The 11,325-nt window shown below is 37.8% G+C and overlaps 1 protein-coding gene across 1 annotated transcript; it reads left to right on the top strand.

The window, feature by feature from the left end:
* Nucleotides 1-846: 846 nt before the first annotated feature.
* Nucleotides 847-9,593, top strand: LOC142750285 (uncharacterized). The gene is made up of 3 exons (XM_075859265.1): nt 847-1,055; nt 4,234-4,748; nt 8,211-9,593. Exons 1-3 carry the CDS (start codon nt 962-964, stop codon nt 9,462-9,464), a joined length of 1,863 nt encoding a protein of 620 aa, XP_075715380.1. The 5' UTR covers nt 847-961; the 3' UTR covers nt 9,465-9,593.
* Nucleotides 9,594-11,325: the final 1,732 nt, after the last annotated feature.

Below are 11,325 nucleotides of genomic sequence, written 5' to 3'. Positions count from 1 at the left end.
TTCCTTACATCTAGTTTTTAATCCGGTGTTCTACCCATATCTATCTTGGCTGTACGCCCAGAAACAAACCATCCTGCAAACAAACCCCCTAGTTCCTGGTAGTACCCTCATAACATAATGAATTCGCAATTTCCAGTTTCTGCAGAACATCTGCAGATTATTACATTCCATAACCTTTCAATAATACCCAAAATATAGACTCGTTTATCCTTCTACCTTGAAGTAGTACATACATTACACTTATATAATTGATTATAGGTTGTTCTATACCATCACATACCCAACATATATTCTAATACATGTTCTTCTCTTCAGCATTGCACTCATTGAGGTCCCAGATACATTATACATATATTTATTCCATAACACCATATAGATCACTGGATCACTTGAGATCAGTAAATATATATACCACTGGTTTACTAGGGACCAGCCAACATATATACCACTGAATTACTTGGGACCGGTCACCATATATATATATATATATATATATATATATCACTTGATTACGTGGGACCAGTAACCATATGTACCCCTGGATTACTAGGGACCAATCACCACATAAACCACTGGATCATTTGGGACCAGTACATCTATGATCACTTCTGTGTCTTAAAACAGATGGCACCTTCTCTTTAAAGGGTATGAAGTGAACGTTTCCTTTGAAATGCTTTCATTATTCTCTAGGACGTCTCTCATAAATGTGCCACGTGTGCATTTACATAGGACTGCAGTATAATTTGCTACATTTTCATAAGTCAAGAGTTATGGTGCATTACAATATCAGCTCTGTTACATCTATATGGACACACACTATATATATATATATATATATATATATACACACACACACACACACACAGATAGAGAGAGAGCGCACACTCCTCATACAAACCACAAGAACATCACATGAGTTTCGTGCACACACAAATTGAACTCCAGGAAACATCAGCTCCATATGATAAGGTCCAGGCTAAGATATGTGAAGACCACAAAGCAGCAGAAGAAGACAGAACAGTGGTGGACACTGAGGAGAACGTCGCCTGTGCGAGGTGAGGACTTGACCAGATCACTTATGATTATACTGGCTTTGGAGAGTACTTATAGGTGTATCTATAGTCATATAGCAGCAGCTATGGGGCCCAGAGGCTAAGGTGCCCCTCCAGGACAGGAACATCACCCCATGGTATGGGGGTCTTTCTGCTGGCTGGCCTTTTTATGTGCTATATGGTAATATTAAACTAGTTGCTGCTTTTTGTATTGCTGCCATTCAGTTGGGAGCCCAATACTAGCTTTGTTATAGAGCCCTATGAATTCTAATAATGTCTCTGGTAGTAATGTGACCCCTGAATATTTGGAGAGCGGTGATGTCACTGATGTACAATATAACATCTGGAGAGCGGTGATGTCACTGCTGTATAATATAACATATCTGGAGAGCGGTGATGTTACTGCTGTATAATATAACATATCTGGAGAGCGGTGATGTCACTGCTGTATAATATAACATATCTGGAGATCGGTGATGTCACTGTTGTATAATGTAACATCTCTTGAGATCGGTGATGTCACTATTGTATAATGTAACATCTCTTGAGAACGGTGTTGTCACTGCTGTATAATATAATTTATATTTGGAGTGGTGATGTCACGGCTGTATAATATAATATATCTGGAGAGCCGTGACGTCACTGCTGTATAATGTAACATATCTGGAGAGCGGTGATGTCACTGCTGTATAATGTAACATATTTGGAGAGCGGTGACGTCACTGTTGTAGAACATAACATATCTGGAGAGTGGTAATGTCACTGCTGTATAATATTATGTACAGTGAAGGAAATAAGTATTTGATCCCTTGCTGATTTTGTAAGTTTGCCCACTGTCAAAGACATGAACAGTCTAGAATTTTTAGGCTAGGTTAATTTTACCAGTGAGAGATAGATTATATAAAAAAACAAAAAAAACAGAAAACACATTGTCAAAATTATATATATTTATTTGCATTGTGCACAGAGAAATAAGTATTTGATCCCTTTGGCAAACAAGACTTAATACTTGGTGGAAAAACCCTTGTTGGCCAGCAGAGCAGTCAGACGTTTTTTGTAGTTGATGATGAGGTTTGCACACATGTTAGATGGAATTTTGGCCCACTCCTCTTTGCAGATCATCTGTAAATCATTAAGATTTCGAGGCTGTCGCTTGGCAACTCGGATCTTCAGCTCCCGCCATAAGTTTTCGATGGGTTTAAGGTCTGGAGACTGGCTAGGCCACTCTATGACCTAAATGGGCTTCTTTTTGAGCCACTCCTTTGTTGCCTTGGCTGTATCTTTCGGGTCATTGTCGTGCGGGAAGACCCAGCCACGAGCCATTTTTAATGTCCTGGTGGAGGGAAGGAGGTTGTCACTCAGGATTTGACGGTACATGGCTCCATCCTTTCTCCCATTGATGCAGTGAAGTAGTCCTGTGCCCTTAGCAGAGAAATACCCCCAAAACATAATGTTTCCACCTCCATGCTTGACAGTGGGGACGGTGTTCTTAGGGTCATAGGCAGCATTTCTCTTCCTCCAAACACGGCGAGTTGAGTTAATGCCAAAGAGCTCAATTTTAGTCTCATCTTACCACAGCACCTTCTCCCAATCACTCTCAGAATCATCCAGATGGTCATTTGCAAACTTCAGACGGGCCTGTACATGTGCCTTCTTGAGCAGGTGGACCTTGCGGGCACTGCAGGATTTTAATCCATTACGGCGTAATGTGTTACCAATGGTTTTCTTGGTGACTGTGGTCCCAGCTGCCTTGAGATCATTAACAAGTTCCCCCCGTGTAGTTTTCGGCTGAGCTCTCACCTTCCTCAGGATCAAGGATACCCCACGAGGTGAGATTTTGCATGGAGCCCCAGATCGATGTCGATTGACAGTCATTTTGTATGTCTTCCATTTTCTTACTATTGCACCAACAGTTGTCTCCTTCTCACCCAGCGTCTTACTTATGGTCTTGTAGCCCATTCCAGCCTTGTGCAGGTCTATAATCTTGTCCCTGACATCCTTAGAAAGCTCTTTGGTCTTGCCCATGTTGTAGAGGTTAGAGTCAGACTGAGTAATTGAGTCTGTGGACAGGAGTCTTTTATACAGGTGACCATGTAAGAGCTGTCTATAATGCAGGCACCAAGTTGATTTGGAGCGTGTAACTGGTCTGGAGGAGTCTGAACTCTTAATGGTTGGTAGGGGATCAAATACTTATTTTTCTGTGCACAATGCAAATAAATATATATAATTTTGACTATGTGATTTTCTGTTGTTTTTTTTATATAATCTATCTCTCACTGGTAAAATTAACCTAGCCTAAAAATTATAGACTGTTCATGTCTTTGACAGTGGGCAAACTCACAAAATCAGCAAGGGATCAAATACTTATTTCCTTCACTGTATATCTGGGGGCGGTGATGTCACTGCTATATAATGTAACATCTCTTGAGAACGGTGATGTCACTGCTGTATAATATAATTTATATTTGGAGTGGTGATGTCACGGCTGTATAATGTAACATATTTGGAGAACGGTGACGTCACTGCTGTATAATATAACATATTTGGAGAGCGGTGACGTCACTGTTGTAGAACATAACATATCTGGAGAGTGGTAATGTCACTGCTGTATACTATTATGTATATCTGGGGGCGGTGATGTCACTGCTGTATAATGTAACATCTCTTGAGAACGGTGATGTCACTGCTGTATAATATAATTGATATTTGGAGTGGTGATGTCACGGCTGTATAATGTAACATATTTGGAGAGCGGTGACGTCACTGCTGTATAATGTAACATATTTGGAGAGCGGTGACGTCACTGTTGTAGAACATAACATATCTGGAGAGTGGTAATGTCACTGCTGTATACTATTATGTATATCTGGGGGCGGTGATGTCACTGCTGTATAATGTAACATCTCTTGAGAACGGTGATGTCACTGCTGTATAATATAATTTATATTTGGAGTGGTGATGTCACGGCTGTATAATATAATATATCTGGAGAGCGGTGACGTCACTGCTGTATAATATTATGTATATCTGGGGGCGATGATGTCAATGCTGTATAATATAGCTTATACCGAAGATTAATAGATAGATAGATAGATATGAGATAGATAGATAGATAGATAGATAGGAGAGATAAATGGATGTGTTTCTATTGTTCTTCATTTATCTACTTCTTTCTCTTCAGGTAAAAAAATTGGGGCCACTTTCATCATGAATATCATCCTTCACTATGGTCTCTTCACTCTTGTTTCAATCAGTAGAGTATTTTCTAAACCTTCTTGTTCCTCAGAGAATAACGTTAGCAAAAACAAGGAAGAAACATCCTGTATAAATCTTGGCTTGACAATACTCCCATTGACCGAGATACCTAAAAACACTGCAATCCTTATCATGTCTTCAAATAAATTAAAGTCCATCTCTACCTCCAGCTTCAAGGGGTTGAAGGATTTGACAGAGTTGGATGTATCTGACAATGAGTTGACCAGTTTTGAAATAGACCTACCACTCATGTTAGAAGAACTCAATATAGCCAATAACACACTAAAGACGCTACCAAAAGTGTCTCAGCTATCGAGTCTAACTACGCTGCATATCTACAACAACCTCATCACCGCCATTCCAAAAACAGCCTTCAAAGGCCTGAAGAAACTGGCCACGCTACAGCTCCAGCATAATAGCATTGTGTCGCTCGATGAAGAGGTGAGTACACAACAATATCTCCAGTCACCCCTATGTATAAAAATATATATACTATAATACTGCCCCCCATGTACATTATTTTAACAAATATAATACCGCCCCATATGTACAAGAATATAACTACTATAATACTGCTCCTATATACAAGAATATAACTACTATAATACTGCTCCTATATACAAGAATATAACTACTATAATACTGCCCCCTATGTACAAGAATATAGCTACTATAATACTGCCCCTATATACAAGAATATAGCTACTATAATACTGCCCCTATATACAAGAATATAACGCCTATAATACTACCCCCTATGTACAAGAATATAACTACTATAATGCTGCCCCCTATATACAAGAATATAACTACTATAATACTGCCCCCTATATACAAGAATATAACTACTATAATACTGCCCCTATATACAAGAATATAACTACTATAATACTGCTCCTATATACAAGAATATAACTACTATAATACTGCTCCTATATACAAGAATATAACTACTATAATACTGCCCCTATATACAAGAATATAACTACTATAATACTGATCCTATATACAAGAATATAACTACTATAATATTGCCCTTATATACAAGAATATAACTACTATAATACTGCCCCCTATATACAAGAATATAACTACTATAGTACTGCCTCCTATATACAAGAATATAACTACGATAATACTGCCCCCTATATACAAGAATATAACTACTATAATACTGCTCCCTATATACAAGAATATAACTACTATAATACTGCCCCCTATATACAAGACTATAACTACTATAAGACTGCTCCCTATATACAAGAATATAACTACTATAATACTGCCCCCTATATACAAGAATATAACTACTATAATACTACTCCTATATACAAGAATATAACTACTATAATACTGCCTCCTATATACAAGAATATATCTACTATAATACTGCCCCCTATATACAAGAATATAACTACTATAATACTGCCCCCTATATACAAGAATATAACTACTATAATACTGCCCCCTATATACAAGAATATAACTACTATAATACTGCCCCCTATATGCAAGAATATAACTACTATAATACTGCTCCCTATATACAAGAATATAACTACTATAATACTGCCCCCTATATACAAGAATATAACTACTATAATACTGCTCCTATATACAAGAATATAACTACTATAATACTGCCCCCTATATACAAGAATATAACTACTATAATACTGCTCCTATATACAAGAATATAACTACTATAATACTGCCCCCTATATACAAGAATATAACTACTATAATATTGCTCCTATACACAAGAATATAACTACTATAATACTGCCTCCTATATACAAGATTATAACTACTATAATACTGCTCCTATATACAAGAATATAACTACTATAATACTGCCCCCCTATGTATAAGAATATAACTACTATAATACTGCCCCCTATATACAAGAATATAACTACTATAATACTGCTCCTATATACTATAATACTGCCCCTATATACCAGAATATAACTACTATAATACAGCTCCTATATACAAGAATATAACTACTATAATACTGCTCCTATATACAAGAATATAACTACTATAATACTGCTCCTATATACAAGAATATAACTACTATAATGCTGCTCCTATATACAAGAATATAACTACTATAAAACTGCCCCTATATACAAGAATATAACTATTATAATACTGCCTCCTATATACAAGACTATAACTACTATAAAACTGCTCCTATATACAAGAATATAACTACTATAATACTTCCCCCTATGTATAAGAATATAACTACTATAATACTGCCCCCTATATACAAGAATATAACTACTATAATACTGCTCCTATATACAAGAATATAACTACTATAATACTGCCCCTATATACAAGAATATAACTACTATAATACTGCCCCTATATACAAGAATATAACTACTATAATACTGCCTCTATATACAAGAATATAACTACTATAATACTGCCCCTATATACAAGAATATAACTACTATAATACCGCCTCCTATATACAAGAATATAACTGCTATAATACTGCCCCTATATACAAGAATATAACTACTATAATACTGCTCCTATATACAAGAATATAACTACTATAATACTGCCTCTATATACAAGAATATAACTACTATAATACTGCCCCTATATACAAGAATATAACTACTATAATACTGCCTCTATATACAAGAATATAACTACTATAATACTGCCCCCTATATACAAGAATATAACTACTATAATACTGCTCCTATATACAAGAATATAACTACTATAATACTGCCCCTATATACAAGAATATAACTACTATAATACTGCCCCTATATACAAGAATATAACTACTATAATACTGCTCCTATATACAAGAATATAACTACTATAATACTGCCTCTATATACAAGAATATAACTACTATAATACTGCCTCCTATATACAAGAATATAACTACTATAATACTGCTCCTATATACAAGAATATAACTACTATAATAATGCTTCCTATATACAAGATATAACTACTATAATATTGCCCCTATATAACTACTATAATACTGTCACCTATGTACAAGAATATAACTACTATAATACTGCTCCCTATATACAAGAATATAACTACTATAATACTACTCCTATATACAAGAATATAACTACTATACTACTCCTATATACAAGAATATAACTACTATAATACTGACCCCTATATACAAGAATATAACTACTATAATACTGACCCCTATATACAAGAATATAATTACTATAATACTGCCCCTATATACAAGAATATAACTACTATAATATTGCCCCTATATAACTACTATAATACTGCTCCTATATACAAGAATATAACGACTATAATACTGCTCCCTGTATACAAGAATATAACTACTATAATACTGCCTCCTATATACAAGAATATAACTACTATAATACTGCCCCTATATACAAGAATATAACTACTATAATACTGCTCCTATATACAAGAATATAACTACTATAATACTGCCTCCTATATACAAGAATATAACTACTATAATACTGCCCCCTATATACAAGAATATAACTACTATAATACTGCTCCTATATATAAGAATATAACTACTATAATACTGCCCCCTATATACAAGAATATAACTACTATAATACTGCCCCTATATACAAGAATATAACTACTATAATACTGCTCCTATATATAAGAATATAACTACTATAATACTGCCCCCTATATACAAGAATATAACTACTATAATACTGCTCCTATATATAAGAATATAACTACTATAATACTGCCCCCTATATACAAGAATATAACTACTATAATACTGCCCCTATATACAAGAATATAACTACTATAATACTGCCTCCTATATACAAGAATATAACTACTATAATAGATGATGTTATGATATCAGGCTTCTATATATTTTAGGTTTTTAATGACTTGCAGTCACTGAAACATCTGGATCTGTCATACAATCAGATGTGGTTCGTCCCTGATCGTCTTATCTCTGGAGTTATGAACCTTGAGATACTTTACTTATCAGGGAACCGCCTTACAGAAATTCCTGATTACTTTTTTGGGGATCTTGAACTGAATTACGTGTACCTGGAGAGAAATCCATGGAACTGCAACTGTGCTCTGGTTTACTTTAAGAACTGGTTGAACGAAGATGAAGATAGAGTCTACGAAATCTCTAAAGAAGGTCCAACTAAGAACCAAAAAAGTGTGGTCTGCTCTGATGGAACCCCACTGATTGATTATGACATGGACCATTGCTTGATAAGAGGGGCTGTGAACATCAAAGGGGATGTGGACATCAACTCAATTCCTAGCACAACAAAATGGGGACAGACCGAACTGATGACTACTCGGTCATGGACAACCACATTGTTTGCAACCACCACAACTTACCCAACCACATTGACGATGACCACCACTGAGGTTAGAACCACCACAGAAAAGCCAAGCACAACTGTCCTCCTGGTGGTAGATACAGATATTGCAAGCACAACTAGTGGACGTAGCTCAACACTAACTAGAGAAGCAAGTACCATGTCAGAAGTCACAAGGACAACAGAAGCTTTAAAGACAAGTCAAAGAACCATGTTAGGGTTGATCACAACAGCTTACCCAACCACATTGAGGATGACCACCACTCAGGTTAGAACCACCACAGAAGAGCCAAGCACAACTGCCCTCCTGGTGGCAAGTACAGATATTGCAAGCACAACCAGTGAAGTAAGAGTAGAGACGTCTATGAGGAGTCCTTCAGATAAACCCACTGAAATCCCAGTCAACACCATTGTGCCAGCCAGAAGTTCCCGAGCAGCAGCAGTTGGCATGGATTGGGTGGCGAAGGTCATTCTGGAACACTGTTGTCTTCTCCACCTGATCATCTATGGTTTGTGTATTCTCCTTATGCTAGTGGGCATGATCATCACGACGATGTGTTTGCTGTGGATATACTGCTGTAATCAGGACCTTATAGAATGGCTTCCGGGAATACGGCTGATCCGATACAGCATGAGGATGCCCATGAGTGATGAAGATGTCCTACTCGTGAACAATGGTGCTCTCGAATCCCAATTTAGAGACCAGTCTATGGCCGGCGTCACTAAGATGTTGGTGCTAAACTCTCACACACGACACCAAGAGATAAGATATACTTCTGGTATTCTGTAATATAGAGGGAGCGGGGCATCTGATGAGTGATGTGTATCTAAGTGGTTACGCCAACGGTTTTATTTGCGCTAGTTTTTACACGGTTCGTGACCCCCTGAATGAGGGTTTTGCACTATTGTGATTAAAAAAGTAACACGAGTGAGCGATGTATCATAGTTCTTGATAATGTGACCACAAGATGGCATTGTTACAACACAGTTTACAGCTATGTACATGGCACCTGCCTATCAACATATAAAATCCAAGTGTCAGATTAGCAGATTTCCAAAAAATATTTTGGTAAGAAGAAAATTCTCACTGGTCCGTTGGAGGGTTTTTCCAAATTCGTTCACCCCCGCCCCCACCCTGCTCATCTCCAACTCCAGCCTGTTATATGCACTTTATGGCAGTCTGTAGTTAGCCAATGTAAAGAGTAGTACTTGATGGTGACTCAGAAGGGCCTCTCTGACCACTGGTTCCTTCAAAGTTGGCATATGATAATCCAGAATCTTCATGGAAGCAAAAGAACAAGGTCAGGGACTACTCTAAAACCCCTTCAGATGGGCAGATGTTGAACAGAAGATTTAATGAAGTTTTCCTGCTCTTTGATTGGGTATTAAGGATGAAAAACCTCTGATAGTCCAGAATATCTATTAATCCGGGATCAAAGGGTTTATAATAGCACAATAATAACCTTGTATGGGAAGTTGAGGCCAATATTAGTCCACCAGTCCACTTCATGCTGATTAGTATCCTGAACTTTTTGTCATGTTTCTCAAACCATTCCTGAACAATATTTGCAGTGTGGCGGGGGCATTATCCTGCTGAAAGAGGGCACTGCCATTAGGGAATACCGCTGCCATGAAGGGGCTACTTTAGGTAGATGGCACATATTACATCCGCATGAATGCCAGGACCAAGGTTTCCCAGATCATCACAGTCCCCGCCGGCTTGTCTTCTTCCCATAATGCACCCTGGTGCCATCTCTTCTCCAGGTCAGTGATGCACACGCTCCCAGCCTACCACATGATGTAAAATGTGATTAATCAGACCAGGCCTCCCCCTTCCATGGTTCGGATGTTCACGTGCCCATTGTAGGCACATTCAGAAGAGTATAGGGGTCAGTATAGGCACTTGACCGGTCTGCAGATACACATTTCCATCATAGCCCGCAGGAAGGTTTTTTTTTTTATCAGTTTGTGCCACAGTAGCTCTTCTGTGGGATCAAGCCAGATGGACTACCCATGCCCGGATGCTGGTTTACCAGCTCTCCATCCTTGGACCACTTTTGGTTCTCCTCCAGCCATCTCCAAGATCTGAAGCGTTTCTTGAGGCTTCCTCATCTTAAAATGTTGAGTTGAAACTTTTTTGGAGGGTTGGTGATGCTTATTTACTACGCAGGTGTGCTGCCAACCTTCCATTCCTCACTCGTCCAGGTTTACTTTCGAGGTTAAACTTCCCCAATAGTAGTTGGCTGCACCACAACCTACAGAGACCCAACGCTCATCCGTATAACAAAAATATTAGACCTTATTTATCAACACTGTTGAAATTGGACAGGTCTACCTCCGCTTCCTTTCCAGTAGACACATCCCATGACTCGGTCTTTCTTGCATGTTTCATCTTGAAGTTGCACGGATTCTTTCACATTCTTCGCCTTATTGAGTATGAAGGACCCAAAACAAGTCTGGGCAGTGTGGAGAGGAAGTCTCTTCTATAGCAAAGACAACTTCCTGTGACTATGTGAGTACATGTAATCAAACATGGGAAGAAAAGGGTTAAAACTTAGAGGACTGGGTGGTCCTACGTTCAATTACAATCGGGGGGCCACATACACATGGCCTGACTAAGTGCAGGGACTGACATAGGAGAAGTGGTAGAA

Source organism: Rhinoderma darwinii, chromosome 3 (genome assembly GCF_050947455.1).
Source record: "Rhinoderma darwinii isolate aRhiDar2 chromosome 3, aRhiDar2.hap1, whole genome shotgun sequence".
Lineage (NCBI taxonomy): Eukaryota > Metazoa > Chordata > Amphibia > Anura > Rhinodermatidae > Rhinoderma > Rhinoderma darwinii.
The sequence above is the reverse complement of the archived record's forward strand: the minus strand, read 5'-3'. Positions and strand labels throughout refer to the sequence as shown.

Bases quoted from the DNA above. Each gene is read 5' to 3' on its own strand.
- LOC142750285 (XM_075859265.1), top strand. From the start codon at position 962: ATGATAAGGTCCAGGCTAAGATATGTGAAGACCACAAAGCAGCAGAAG. The intron at 1,056-4,233 runs GTGAGGACTTGA...CTTTCTCTTCAG, and splicing joins GAGAACGTCGCCTGTGCGAG to GTAAAAAAATTGGGGCCACT. The intron at 4,749-8,210 runs GTGAGTACACAA...TATATATTTTAG, and splicing joins TTGTGTCGCTCGATGAAGAG to GTTTTTAATGACTTGCAGTC.